The following is a 14994-nucleotide window of genomic DNA, read 5'->3' on the forward strand; positions in this document are numbered from 1 at the left end:
GAGCGGACTCTTTACATCGGCTAACCCTGCCATTCCCTCCACTGTCTGTCCGTTCAGGAGAGCGAGAGGAAAGCGTACAACCCGCGGCCGTTCTGTAAAACCTACACCATGGACAAGCAGCCTCTCAACACCGGGGAGCAGAAGGACATGACGGAGTTCTTCACCGACCTCATCACCAAGATAGAGGAGATGTCGCAGGAGCTGGTAAAACTCACACGGCTTCACACACGAGTCAGACCGACGAGAAGACAGATTTATGTTTAGGTGCTCATGAATGTGTTTGTTCTCACAGAAAAACACAGTGAAGACTTTGTTTGGAGGCGTCATCACCAACAACGTGGTTTCTCTGGTGAGTTTCAGGACATTAATTCGATTTAATTAATAATTAAAACGTTTTCACCCAACAATGTTATTTAGGTCCAAGGACCAAAAAGAAGCCGTCGAGCTCCAAGCATATCATTTTTTTACAAATGTGACGCAGAAGTTTAAAGTCGTTAAATTCAAGAGTCACAAAAGATTGACGTAGCGGTGAAGCGATAAACCCGGTCGTGGACATTTTGAGAGACGTTTTCGTGCCGTTTTGTCCTGCAGGACTGTGACCACGTCAGTCAGACGGCAGAGGAGTTTTACACCGTCAGATGTCAAGTGGCGGATATGAAGAACATCTACGTGAGTAAAACACACAACTATGCGTACTTTTACTTATGTACGGTCTTGAATACAGGACTTTTGCTTGTAGTGGAGTATTTTCAAAGTGTGGTATTAGTACCTTTTTTTATTTCAGAAAAAGATCTGAATACTTCTTCCACGACTGGTGTTGACTGTTCACACTCATCAAACGTAATAATCTGAGGAAAGCTCTGAACGTCTTCTCTCTGTCTTTCTTCAGGAGTCTCTGGATGAGGTGACCATCAAAGACACTCTGGAGGGAGACAACATGTACACCTGCTCCCAGTGTGGCAAGAAGGTCCGGGCTGAGAAAAGGTCCGTGGATCAAATAACAAAAAAGCCTCTTGTAGGAATATTGAAATGTCCCAATTTCCTTCCGTAAAATAAATCCTTCCATTTAATTCTCTCCTCCCACACAGGGCGTGTTTCAAAAAGCTGCCGCGGATCCTGAGTTTCAACACCATGAGGTACACCTTCAACATGGTGACGATGATGAAGGAGAAGGTCAACACCCACTTCTCCTTCCCGCTGCGCCTCGACATGACGCCCTACACCGAGGACTTCCTCATGGGCAAAGGAGAGCGCAAAGAGGGTTCGTCCGAAAACGTCTCCAATGGCGTCCGAGACGTTTGTGTGTTTTCGGTTGAATGCAGTTTCTGAGCCGCGTTTTTGCGTGCCTGCAGGTTTCCGGGAAGAGGGCGAGGCGAAAGTCACGGAGAGCTACGAGTACGACCTCATCGGCGTCACGGTGCACACGGGCACAGCGGACGGCGGCCATTACTACAGCTTCATCAGAGACATCGTCAACCCGCACGCCTACAAGAACAACAAGTGGTGAGAGCAGGAGCGTGTCGAAAGAGAGGGGGGGGGAGCGACGATGTTTTATGGGCTTTAATGAGCGAGACGTCGGTTAGAAGGTCCTGGTTCAGCTCGGGTTGGTTTTAAAAACAAAGCGTCTCTTCTCACAGGTACCTGTTCAACGATGCCGAGGTGAAGCCCTTCGACTCGGCGCAGCTGGCGTCCGAGTGCTTCGGAGGAGAAATGACGGTACGAAAGAAAGAGAAAACATTTCATCCCTCGCTCTTTTGAATTTCGCTGACATCAGTTTTTTTTTTTTCTTTCTCCTTTCAGACTAAAACCTACGACTCCGTCACGGACAAGTTCATGGATTTCTCTTTTGAGAAGGTGAAGCTGGATTTCTGTTTGTCAATGATCTCATTCGATGTGCTCCAGAAGGTCATAACTAAAGTGTTGACTGAACTTGCAGACACACAGTGCCTACATGCTCTTCTACAAGAGGGTGGAGCTGGAGGAGGAGAACGGGAAGGACTTCAGTTTCGACGTCTCTCCTGATCTGCTGGAGGTACCGCGGCTTTACTTCTTTTATTTAGAATTAGAATTAATACATTTATATTAACGTTGAAATGTTAAATGCTCAATGTCTCTTTCAGTGGATTTGGCACGATAACATGCAGTTCCTCCAGGATAAAAACATATTTGAACACACGTACTTTGGGTGGGTATCAAGCCTCTTACTTATTTTGACAGAATGGGTTCATTACTGCTCTCCTTCCACTGTTACTTATATTCATTACTTCATCGGTAGTTTCATGTGGCAGCTCTGCGGCAGCATCCCCAGCACTCTACCAGACCCTAAAGCCGTCTCCCTCATGACCGCTAAGGTGAGCATCATCACCCGGGATGTTAGAACTAGAGCCAGTAAGTCGATCGTCTGAAAATGAGTCTCGTGAAAACTTGACTTAAATGCTCTTTTCTTTGCAGCTCAGCACATCGTTCGTCCTCGAGACTTTCATTCACTCCAAGGAGAAGGTAAAGCTCACTCGCCTGACATTATGGGACATTTATTTTTGACGTCTCGCTGCTGGACTAGCGGAGAGACAGACTGACGGATGTTGTTTCCTTCCCCCGCTCTGTTACCTCCAGCCCACCATGCTGCAGTGGATCGAGCTCCTCACCAAGCAGTTCAACAACAGCCAGGCCGCCTGCGAGGTTCGATCACAGCTTTGACTAATAAGCCGCCGCTTGGCTGCAGCTGCCTGTTGTTCTGTTGACACCTCGCTCTGTACGGTTTCCTCTTGTTTCAGTGGTTTTTGGATCGGATGGCGGATGACAACTGGTGGCCGATGCAGATCCTCATCAAGTGCCCCAATCAGATCGTCAGACAAGTGAGTTTTCTATCTGACAGAAGTTCATGGTGCGCTCCTCTATCCCGTCCCTAGTCTTCACCTCCCAGAGCGCATTTAAATGACTGAAGTTCCATCTTCATTTTCGTCTTGCGTCACAAACGCACAGCTGACTCTGCTTCTGTCCTCCAGATGTTCCAGAGGTTGTGCATTCACGTCATCCAGAGGCTCCGTCCGGTTCACGCTCACCTCTACCTGCAGCCCGGCATGGAGGACGGGTACGTCGCTCCTCCTCACTCCAACCGCCTGTTCTTCAGATTTCAAATGAGTACTTCTAGTTCTTTGTACTTAAGAAGAAATTGAGATGTTCTTTATTAAGCTAACCTCCCTTCAGATATTTGTAATATTCTAAGAAACTTATGAGTGAGATGTTTGTGGTTCTCTCACACACACACACACACACACACACACACACACACACACACACACACACACACACACACACACACACACTCTCAGACACAGAGACGAGATGGATTGGAAAAAGTCTACCTACAATCGTACATTAAATACTTGCATGTACGCTTTTTAAAGGTATACTTCCCCCACAAAATGACCGTTTACACATCAGCTACTCACCCTGTTACCTTGAGTACTTGAAGAAAACTTCTCACCTGCCTCCACGGTGAACGAAGATTTAAAAAAAATGGAGAAAATACCTGATGAATTGAAGTAATCGGAGGTCGTGTTTACAACATCCGCTGACAAACTAACACCACCTGTGCATCCTGTCGTGTTCTATTCTGTACATAGACATGTATACGTGTACCGCCTACGTCATGTGTGTAAAGTAGTTACTACACCGTCGATATGTATTTATTCCAGCACTCTTTGTACTCACTGTAACGTTATTTTTTGTGTCTCAGCTCTGACGACATGGACGGTCCCGTGGAGGACATCGGCAGCCGGTCCTGCGTCACTCGCTTCGTGAAGACGCTGCTGTCCATCATGGAGCACGGCGTCAAGCCTCACAGCAAACACCTGACGGAGTACTTCGCCTTTCTCTACGAGTTCGCCAAGATGGGAGAGGAGGAGGTCGGTCTGAACGGACGTTTATAGACTAGAGAGATGTTTGTGATCCGAAGGCGTCGCTTGTTTTACTGATTTTCAAAACGGAACACGGAACACACAAAACGGAACATAGAACACACAAAACGGAACATAGAACACACAATTTGGAACACGGAACACACATAAAGGAACACAGAACACACAATTTGGAACACAGAACACACAATTTGGAACACAGAACACACAATTTGGAACACGGAACACACAAAACGGAACACAGAACACACAATTTGGAACACAGAACACACAATTTGGAACACAGAACACACAATTTGGAACACGGAACACACAAAACAGAACATAGAACACACAATTTGGAACACGGAACACACAATTTGGAACACAGAACACACAAAACGGAACACAGAACACACAATTTGGAACACGGAACACACAATTTGGAACACAGAACACACAAAACGGAACACAGAACACACAATTTGGAACACGGAACACACAAAACGGAACACGGAACACACAATATAGAACACAGAACACACAATATAGAACACAGAACACACAATATAGAACACAGAACACACAATATAGAACACGGAACACACAATATAGAACACAGAACACACAATTTGGAACACAGAACACGCATGGAACGGAACACGCAACAACACACAAATGGGTTTGGAGAACCCTTCAGTGTGACTGCAGCTGGACGGTGTTTACTAGACTCCACTGTTACCAAACCTTCTCAGTTAAGATGTTGTGTGAACTGATGAGCTGCAGAGCTGTAAATGATGACAATATTGTTCATGAAATATCACCAAATCTTTCTCTTTCTACTTTGTTGCTCTTGTTTGCTTCTATTTGAAGATGTGATTTGAATATGTTTCTATACTTGTGATATGTTATTCAAGCTGCATTTGCCTTCTGTCTGTCTTTGTGTCTCCAGAGTCAGTTCCTGTTGTCTCTACAAGCCATTTCCATCATGGTGCATTTCTACATGGGGACCAAAGGCCCCGAGAATGTGAGTTTACACTGATTACTTCATTCATCTTTATTAGAATACTACTCACTTTATTTGTTTACTACAGAATTACATTTGTTTACCATAATAATCTTATTCTGAATACTTTATATGTGTTGTTTTTCTTTCTTGACGTGTGAATGTAATGTGATTACTGAGCCTGTCGCCCTCTTATTGTCTTAATTGTATCTATTTTATTCTTAGAATCTTCTTATTATTTTGTTGTAAATTCCATTCCCTTATTTCATAATCCTAATGGTGTTTTGGTAATACCTATCAATTGTCAATAAAGTCTATTGAATTGAACTGAGCTGGGTTGAAGAGTGTCCTCCCTCAGCCTCAGGTGGAGGTGCTGTCGGAGGAGGAGGGGGAGGAGGAGGACGAGGAGGAAGACATCTTGTCTCTGGCGGAGGAGAAGTATCGTCCCGCGGCTCTGGAGAAGATGATCGCCCTCATCGCTCTGCTGGTGGAGCAGTCTCGCTCTGAGAGGTACGACGTGGAAGAAACTCTCTAAAAGTAGAATATGGAACTTTTCCAGATTTAAAACGACCGGACTTATGTTTCATGTTTTGTTGAGTTGTGTACTTTAATGTAATGTCAGCGTTTTTGCCGCTCGGCGCTTTTCTTTCTCTTCCCGCTCTCCAGACATCTGACTCTGTCGCAGAGCGACATGGCGGCGCTGACCGGAGGAAAAGGCTTCCCCTTCCTCTTCCAGCACATCAGAGACGGCATCAACATCAGGCAGACCTGCAACCTCATCTTCAGCCTCTGTCGCTACAACAACCGCCTGGCCGAACACGTAGGTTCACCCCACACACACACACACACACACACACACACACACACACACACACACACACACACAGAGAGATCACATCGGGTTCATGACACCATGACGAAGAGGAGGAGGACTGGACTTACTGCGTCCATCGGTTAAAGCCAGACCTACTGGATGTCACTTAACACGACACACTGGACCGTAAAGGGACAGAACAAAAGTATTAGCATCAGAATATACCTACAGAGTACAACAAGTACACTATGTCATTATGCAGAATAATGTACATTATATTATTGATTTCCAATAGTTAGTGCATTATTATATACTTTAATGTTTTAGATATAAATATAAATATCGATACAATTGTATCCAGTTTTATTCAAACTTCTAATAAAACATGTTATTGTTTAATATATTTTGTGTTATGAATCTGTAAAGTAACTAAAGCTGTCAGATGAAGAGTAAACGGTACAATAGTTACCTCTAAGATGTAGGGAAAGTTTAAGTAAAGTACAGATACTTCAAAAAATGTACTTGAGTGAATGTACTTAGTTACTTTCCAACGCAGTCTAATAATATATATTACAAAGAGGAAATGGACTTTTCAAGAAGACATTTGAGGGACTTTTGATTAGAAAAAGCTGCCTTCAACAGTTCACTTGTATTTTTTACAGTGTATTTCTGGATTATTTTTTTACAGTGTATTTCTGGATGTTTCCGTTTCTTCCACCTGATAAAAGTATAAAGATGTCATTTCCTGAACTTCCAGCGGAGTTTGAATCTAGAAAATAACTTTAAATCTCAGATTTTTTTTTTTTTTTTTTTAAATTCAGCTCAAAGACAAACACAGTTATTTGCAGAAAGCAGTATAAGTACTCGCTTTAATATATAATTCTCCTCCTGACTGCACAGATCGTGTCGATGCTCTTCACCTCCATCGCAAAGCTGACTCCTGAGGTGAGTTACCCGTCGGCTTCATTTGTAGCCATGCAGAGACGTCTGTGTTTCTTCTTTTCTTTATCTTTTATATTGTTAGGCTCGTTCCCTCACACTGAGTCAGACACCAGATCATCTAACATGTGAGTTTTCTCCATCAGGCTGCCAATCCTTTCTTCAAGCTGCTGACGATGCTGATGGAGTTCGCGGGCGGACCTCCGGGGATGCCCTCCTTCGCCTCCTACATCCTCCAGAGGATCTGGGAGGTAAAAATACAACCTACGTTTAAAACACTAGACAATGACCAAGTCTAGCTTAGTGTAGCGTTTTTATCCATCGCCCAGAACGTCTCTCAAAATATATTATATTATATCTATTTTACGAGGGACGTCGGACCTTTCTATCTCCGTCCCACGCGACCAGGCGTCTCGAGTGGCGTCTTCACGTATGTTTTGCGTTCCTCCCGTCAGGTGATCGAGTACAACCCGTCCCAGTGTCTGGACTGGCTGGCTGTCCAGACTCCCAGGAACAAACTGGCCCACAGCTGGGTGCTGCAGAACATGGAGAACTGGGTGGAACGCTTCCTGCTGGCTCACAACTACCCCCGAGTCCGCACATGTAAGAGCCTCGGCATCCCCCGCAATCCAGTGCGATTTATCAGACCTGGGTGTTTAACAGTTCTGTTAAAACCACAAGTGGATGTTAGAAATATAAGCACTCTAATAAACATTAAATAACATATATATAAAACGTGTGTCTCGTCTCTCCAGCGGCGGCGTACCTCCTCGTCTCCCTCATCCCCAGCAACTCTTTCCGCCAGATGTTCCGCTCCACGCGTTCCCTCCACCTGCCGACCCGCGAGCTGCCGCTGTCGCCCGACACCACCGTGGTCCTCCACCAGGTGTACAACCTGCTGCTGGGGCTGCTGGGACGCGCCAAGCTGTACGTGGACGCCAGCGTTCACGGCACCACCAAGCTGGTTCAGTACTTCAGCTTCATGACGTACTGCCTCATCTCCAAGACGGAGAAGCTCATGTTCTCCGGATACTTCATGGACCTCTGGAACCTCTTCCAGGTACATTCAGTCCTTTTTCTTTTATCATGTACTCATTGTCTTCTTCATGGAGACTTGCACTACCCCTGATTCGATATTTTGCCAGGCTCACTCGTCTGACGCTTTAGCCCCGCCTTCTTCCTCTCCGTCCTCAGCCCAAACTGTCGGAGCCGGCCATCGCCACCAACCACAACAAGCAGGCGCTGCTGTCCTTCTGGTACAACATGTGCGTGGATTGCCCGGAGAACGTCCGCCTGGTGGTGCAGAACCCCGTGGTGACCAAGAACATCGCCTTCAACTACATCCTGGCCGACCACGACGACCAGGAGGTGGTGCTCTTCAACCGCGGCATGCTGCCCGCCTACTACGGCATCCTGCGCATGTGCTGCGAGCAGTCGCCCGCCTTCACCCGGCAGCTCGCCTCGCACCAGAACATCCAGTGGGCCTTCAAGAACCTGACGCCGCACGCCAGCCAGTACCCCGGCGTGAGTGGAGAGTCTGAACCTTTGATGCAGCATTTGATTGGTTATTATGTTAGGTGTAGTATTTCAACGCGTTTTGAATGTGGAGGAAGGTTTGTAGTGTGAAAAGTTCATTTTGAATGACAAACTGTGTGTGTGTGTGTGTGTGTGTGTGTGTGTGTGTGTGTGTGTGTGTGTGTGTGTGTGTGTGTGTGTGTGTGTGTGTGTGTGTGTGTGTGTGTGTGTGTGTGTGTGTGTGTGTGTGTGTGTGCGTGCGTGCGTGCGTGCGTGCGTGCGTGCGCGTTCGCTGCCCCCTGCAGGCGGTGGAGGAGCTGTTCAACCTGATGCAGCTGTTTGTGGCGCAGCGGGCCGACATGAGAGAAGAAGAGCTGGAGGACGTCAAACAGTTCAAGAAAACCACCATCAGCTGCTACCTGCGCTGCCTGGACGGCCGCTCCTGCTGGACCACGCTCATCAGGTCAGGACACACACACACACACACACACACACACACACACACACGTTTATTGAGACAATGGTTTTGTGAAGCTTGCATGTGTGAATATGTCCAATTCAGAGCCTGAGCTTCTCTGATCTGGATCCTAACACCTGGTTTTGCCGTTCCTCTTAGTGCCTTCAGGGTTCTGCTGGAGAACGACGAGGACCGACTGCTGGTGGTCTTCAACAGGGGACTCATCCTCATGACTGAGGTAGGACCTGGATCTGGATCAGGATCTCCTCTTTACTCAGACAAATCAGACAAAGAGAGAATCGAATTTCCGACCATCTTAATATTAGAAATGAAGAGAAAGCTTTCTGTCGCTCTCCCTCGGGTTTTTTATTTTCCGACGCTACGGTCCAAGAACAGAAGATGTTGTAAAGATATAAAGACATAATAATCGTCGTTGACGTTCAGAGGCTCACTGTCCCGTCTGTCCTCTGCAGTCCTTCAACACGCTGCACATGATGTACCACGAGGCGACGGCGTGTCACGTCACCGGAGACCTGGTGGAGCTGCTCTCCATCTTCCTGTCCGTCCTCAAAGCCACCCGGCCGTACCTGCAGCGCAAAGGTCAGAGTCCAGATCAAACTTTACTGTCCTGGTGTTGCTTCGACGTCTTCTCTTCAAGTTTACTTTCGGGGCGATGCGGAAGTGTGAGAGTAGCGTTCTCCTGTTTTGTTCTGAGCAGATGTTTCTGTGTGTTGTCGTCCAGATGTGAAGCAGGCTCTGATCCAGTGGCAGGAGAGGATCGACTTCGCCCACAAGCTGCTCACACTCCTCAACTCCTACAGCCCGCCCGAGCTCCGCAACGCCTGCCTGGGTAACACACACACACACACACACACACACACACACACACACACACGTTTTAAGTTGTGTTTAAGATTTGCTGTTTTTCATTTTAATAATTGCTTTAATGCTTCTTTGTTCTGGTTCCTGCAGATGTTCTGAAGGAACTTGTTCTACTGAGTCCTCACGACTTCCTGCACACTCTGGTTCCCTTCCTGCAGCACAACCACTGCACCTACCACCACAGCAACATCCCCAGTGAGTCTCCTCCCCTTCTAATATTTTATTAAAAGTGTCTTTCATGAATTAAAAGCTTACATTTAGGGCAGTGTCAGTGACCGTGTGCTTTTGTCCACAGTGTCGTTCGGTCCTTACCTGCCCTGCAGAGAGAACATAAAGCTGATGGGAGCCAAGAACAACATCCGACCGCCGAGACCGGAGCTCAACATGTGTCTGCTGCCGTCCATGGTGGAGAGCAGCAAGGTGTGATCACCTGACACTCGCCTGTAGCTCTGTCCTCTTCACCTGCAGCTCTGTCCTCTTCACCTGCAGCTCTGTCCTCTTCACCTGCAGCTCTGTCCTCTTCGCCTGCAGCTCTGTCCTCTTCGCCTGCAGCTCTGTCCTCTTCACCTGCAGCTCTGTCCTCTTCGCCTGCAGCTCTGTCCTCTTCGCCTGCAGCTCTGTCCTCTTCGCCTGCAGCTCTGTCCTCTTCGCCTGCAGCTCTGTCCTCTTCGCCTGCAGCTCTGTCCTCTTCGCCTGCAGCTCTGTCCTCTTCGCCTGCAGCTCTGTCCTCTTCGCCTGCAGCTCTGTCCTCTTCACCTGCAGCTCTGTCCACTTCACCTCCAGCTCTGTCCTCTTCACCTGCAGCTCTGTCCTCTTCACCTGCAGCTCTGTCCTCTTCACCTGCAGCTCTGTCCTCTTCACCTGCAGCTCTGTCCTCTTCACCTGCAGCTCTGTTCTCTTCGCTCTGTCCTCTTCCTCTGCAGCTCTGTCCTCTTCGCCTGCAGCTCTGTCCTCTTCGCCTGCAGCTCTGTCCTCTTCGCCTGCAGCTCTGTCCTCTTCACCTGCAGCTCTGTCCTCTTCACCTGCAGCTCTGTCCTCTTCCCCTGCAGCTCTGTCCTCTTCACCTGCAGCTCTGTCCTCTTCACCTGCAGCTCTGTCCGCTTCCCCTGCAGCTCTGTCCTCTTCCCCTGCAGCTCTGTCCTCTTCCCCTGCAGCTCTGTCCGCTTCCCCTGCAGCTCTGTCCTCTTCACCTGCAGCTCTGTCCTCTTCCCCTGCAGCTCTGTCCTCTTCCCCTGCAGCTCTGTCCTCTTCCCCTGCAGCTCTGTCCTCTTCCCCTGCAGCTCTGTCTTCTTCGATCTGTCCTCTTCACCTGTAGCTCTGTCCAAACTGTGTGTGTGTGTGTCTCAGGGTAAAGACGAGGTGTACGACCGGATGCTGCTGGATTACTTCCTGTCCTACCACCAGTTCAGCCACCTGCTGTGTCGCGTCGCCATCAACTGCGAGAAGTTCACGGACACACTCGTCAAACTGAGTACGTATGAATCTGTGTAAAATGAACCATTCATGAAGACACACCTGCATGAAGATGTTTACACATCAACTCTGTCTCTCAGGTGTGTTGATAGCGTATGAAGGGCTCCCTCTGCACCTCGCCATCTTCCCCAAACTGTGGACGGAGCTCTGTCAGTCACAGGTTTGTCACGTTTTAAACTGTGTTCTTAGTCTCACTCGTGCGGTTTCCCTTTCTGCTGCATTGATGTTGTTGTCCTTGTTCTTTCAGTCTGTTCTGGCTAAAACGTGTGTGAAGCTGCTCTGTGAGGATCCGGTCTTCAGCGAGTACATCAAGTGCATCCTGATGGACGAGAGGACGTTCCTCAACAACAACGTGGCCTACTCCTTCCTCACCTGCTTCCTGCACAAGGTACAAAATGAAAACTCTACTGCAACTTGTCTTTAGACCTTTCTTCTTCTTTTCCAGTTATATCTGTTTCTGTTGGTGAAGAAAATGTTCTCAAACTCATTTTTTTAAAGATTTTTAGCATCTTTAAATTGTTCCAATACTATCAGTTGTCCAGAGAGAGCCTTGTGCATTTTAACGTTACTTGAAGGCCACCGTAGTTCTAAAGAGAAGACTTAACAGAGGGGTGCTTAGTTGGTTGCAATCTGCAAACTCACCACTAGATGGCATTAGATCCTACACACTGCTCCTTTAAGAGCAGGTTAGTTTTGCAAGAATAATCTTCCTAATTGTCTTAAAACAAATTGTGTTTTTGGTGTTGTTAAATTTCACCATACACTCTAAACACAAGGTAGCCCCGCCCTAAAGCATACTCCTCTTTATGGTCTGTTTGACTCTAAATGGAGCATAATGTACTAAATGAACATCATGCTGTATTGAAGAAGACTGTAAACTAGAGATTGAGACCATAAACTCATGTTTACAATGTTTACTGAGGGAATAAATCAAGAGAGAAGTAGAGTCATTTTACACTAGACTTCTATACAACCAGAGTAGTCGCCCCCTGGTGGACACTAGAGAGAATGCAGCTTCATGACACTTCTGCATCGGCTTCACTCGGCAGAACCGGAGGTTGCCGCCTGGTTGTGATGCACTTCAGCCTCTTGTGTCCAAAATTTATATTACAACAACAAATCATAAAAAGTCACAGAGCAAAATTTTTCAATCACTTGTTCTTCTGTCATAAACACAACAGAGACAATCATTTTACTCAGACTTTAAACAAAAAAAATGTGTGTGTGTGTGTGTGTGTGTGTGTGTGTGTGTGTAGGTCCAGGTGCTGTCCGGCCCCAGCTGCTCCAACCTGATCGGTGTTCTGGTGACGAACCTGCTGAGTGAACAGAGCAGCCTGCAGCCTGAACTGGCGGCTCACCGCCTGGAGCTCAGCAAGACCAGCGGCCTGCTGAACGGCGTACGACCACCAACACACACGCTCAGACCAAACAGCACTTCCTGTCGTCTGTTTCAGACTGAAAACTCACTCTCTCTCTCTCTCTCTTCTCTCTCTCTCTCTCTCTCTCTCTCTCTCTCTCTCTCTCTCTCTCTCTCTCTCTCTCTCTCTCTCTCTCTCTCTCTCTCTGTGTGCATCAGGACCTGAGGGCCTTGTTGCTGCTGCTGTCCGTCCAGCCGCCTCAGACCGTCGACCCGGCCCTCTGCCCCGCCCTGCAGGAGCTGCTGGGTCGCTGCCGCGTTTGTGTCCAGCAGCGCAGCGCTCTGGAGCTCGAGGCCAAGGACCACAAGGCCAAAGGTACAACGCTAACATGCAACGTAGAAAAACAGAGACGGTTTCAGTTTCGCCCTGAGCGTGAACGGAGGCGTTTAAACCTCCGTTATATTTAAAGTGTGAATCTAAAATGTTCACGTCTCGTGTCTCTCTCAGCGGAGGATGAAGGGGCGACCCCGGTGAAGCGGCGGAGGGTGAGCAGCGATGACGACCGAGCCGGCGACGCAGCGTCGGCGCCGCTCTGCGTGGCCTCCACCTCTTCCTCCTCCTCCTCGTCCTCCTCGGCCCTCCCGCCCTGCGGCGAGCCGAAGCCCGACCACCAGGAGGCGCTGACGCCCGCCAGCACCTCGGACACGGAGACGCGAGACTCCTCCTCGCTGATCGACCCGGGCACCGAGCAGGACCCGCCCTCCCCGGACCCCGCCCCCGCCTCCTCTGGAAACCTGGACTCCTCCCCCAAAGAGGAGAAAATGGAGGCGTCGTCGTCGTCCTCCTCCTCGTTCTCCTCCTCCTCCTCCCTGCTGCAGGAGGCGGGGGAGGGCTTTGGGCAGGGGGAGGAGCCTGAGCCGCCGCGACACGCGACGGCAGGTGAGGAGGAGGAGGCGGAGCAGCGGGAGGGGAGGCGGGGCGAGCCGATGACGTCAGAGGAGGTGAAGGACGAGAAAGAGGCGGGCCCTAAGACCAGCAGCAGCTCGGCCCCGCCCCTCTCAGAGGACGCTGCCTTCCCATCAGCCGTTGGGCTGGTGGGGGAGGGGCCAGAGGGCTGCAGTGGCCACGCCTCCTCCTCCTCCTCACAGGCGATTCCAAGCGCCGCCCCCCCACCCGACATGCTGGACATGCTATACAGGACGGTGGAAGCCACCATCGCCATAGTTACCAAACTGTCCGTTAAGGGCCCGCCCTCTTCATGACATCATCAACTCACAGCCGCCATGAGATCTTTAACAAAAACATTTTTTTTTTTTTTTTTTTTTTTCTCTCTTTGGAAATCGGAATCCTGCTCAGAGGAAAAAAAACCTTTTTCCCGTTTTTCGGTTTCTTCTTCTTCTGCTGTTTGTGTGCTGCTGTCCGTTGCCTTCTGCTGATGTTCAGTCGGTTGGTTTTTCAGCTTCAGTGGCGCTCGCCGTGTCGTTCCGCTCTATAAGACTCCGACTCCACGACAAATACAGAAGAAAAACAGAGAAAGTCGTACAAGCTATAGCACATTGTTTTCAAAAGGGCAAAAAAAAAAAAGAAGTTTCTTTTGTTTTCTTTGTGTGTTTTATACTGATTTGAATTTGTTTTAGAAAGTGATTTTATGTTTGAGGTTTGCTGTAACGGGGAAAGGTTTACAGAACTTTCGTCTCCTCTGTATGTAATTTAATTTTATTGCATTTTTACTGTGTATAAAAATGGTCGTCCTCTGTGCCAGTTTTGTACTTTATGAACGAGGCAAAAGAAAGTTGCCTTGACTTCTTCTGTGGTTTAAATATCCAGAAACTAAGTTTACCTGTAAATTAAGAGAACCACAAGAAACTTGATTCTGTAAAGAATCCTCTCTAGTCATTGCCTGAAGGTGTATATGAAAACTATATAAATATATATATAAATATCTTTATATATATATGAATATATAAAAGCGGTGCTTTATTTGACTGGTTGTAATAAAGCCCCCCATGTTGGACCAGCTGGAGCTTTTTATTTTCTTTACTGAAGTACATTCCATAATCTATTGTTTACTTTCGCTTCTTCTGCTGTGTTCTGATTTTATTTTAATAGAGAATAAATTAATAAAAACAGTTTTAATATGAAGAGTTATGAACTGAAGTCCATGTGGAGCTGTGGAGTTTTTTTTTTGTTTTTTTTTGTGGATCAAGAAATAGAAGTTTGACGTTGTTTTCAGGCTGCAGACGGAGACGTACGGGAAGCCAAGAGGATCACAAAGCCTGCTTCACGTCAACGTAAGTAAAGAATTCATTTCACTTTTCATATCACACTGATGAAGAGTTTACTGCAGCAGCTCAGTGGTTTAAAGTCAACACTGTAGAAACCCTCGTCAGTTTACCACTTTTTAAAGTTTCGTGATCAAAGAAGTAGAACTTTGTGTCCGACGGCAACGCAATGAAATCAACGAAGTGGAATGACTGCCTCACGCTTCACCGCCTCCGCCAACCAGCAGTTTAACGTCTTCACAAAATGTCATCGCTTCATCTTATCCAATTAGACATTTATGAGAAATTGTCACATTTCTTGAGTCGTGGCCAAGAATGGACGGACAACTCGAACATAATAGAACAAATACCAGGTCCCTTAGAAATAAA

At 47.6% G+C, this 14994-nt stretch overlaps 1 protein-coding gene across 1 annotated transcript in view; it reads left to right on the forward strand.

Moving 5' to 3' along the window:
- usp34 (ubiquitin specific peptidase 34) overlaps positions 1 to 14485 on the forward strand; it is a 40453-nt gene extending 25968 nt beyond the window's left edge. The window contains 36 exon segments of the mRNA XM_068727415.1: positions 58 to 204; positions 293 to 349; positions 592 to 669; positions 890 to 984; positions 1089 to 1261; positions 1353 to 1503; positions 1638 to 1716; positions 1801 to 1854; positions 1937 to 2032; positions 2121 to 2185; positions 2276 to 2351; positions 2452 to 2499; positions 2614 to 2679; positions 2775 to 2855; positions 3006 to 3091; positions 3740 to 3908; positions 4852 to 4926; positions 5264 to 5415; positions 5572 to 5725; positions 6620 to 6664; positions 6805 to 6909; positions 7114 to 7261; positions 7414 to 7718; positions 7853 to 8182; positions 8479 to 8636; positions 8790 to 8868; positions 9104 to 9230; positions 9373 to 9480; positions 9603 to 9707; positions 9808 to 9932; positions 10860 to 10983; positions 11066 to 11145; positions 11233 to 11373; positions 12242 to 12382; positions 12562 to 12718; positions 12851 to 14485. Coding sequence (XP_068583516.1) covers positions 58 to 204; positions 293 to 349; positions 592 to 669; positions 890 to 984; positions 1089 to 1261; positions 1353 to 1503; positions 1638 to 1716; positions 1801 to 1854; positions 1937 to 2032; positions 2121 to 2185; positions 2276 to 2351; positions 2452 to 2499; positions 2614 to 2679; positions 2775 to 2855; positions 3006 to 3091; positions 3740 to 3908; positions 4852 to 4926; positions 5264 to 5415; positions 5572 to 5725; positions 6620 to 6664; positions 6805 to 6909; positions 7114 to 7261; positions 7414 to 7718; positions 7853 to 8182; positions 8479 to 8636; positions 8790 to 8868; positions 9104 to 9230; positions 9373 to 9480; positions 9603 to 9707; positions 9808 to 9932; positions 10860 to 10983; positions 11066 to 11145; positions 11233 to 11373; positions 12242 to 12382; positions 12562 to 12718; positions 12851 to 13605 — 4935 coding nt within the window. The 3' untranslated portion in view covers positions 13606 to 14485.
- Positions 14486 to 14994: the final 509 nt, after the last annotated feature.

The sequence above is a fragment of the Cebidichthys violaceus genome, unplaced genomic scaffold, assembly GCF_023349555.1.
Source record: "Cebidichthys violaceus isolate CVI_PGR_0920_01 unplaced genomic scaffold, fCebVio1.0.p SCAF_4, whole genome shotgun sequence".
Classification (NCBI taxonomy): Eukaryota; Metazoa; Chordata; class Actinopteri; order Perciformes; family Stichaeidae; genus Cebidichthys; species Cebidichthys violaceus.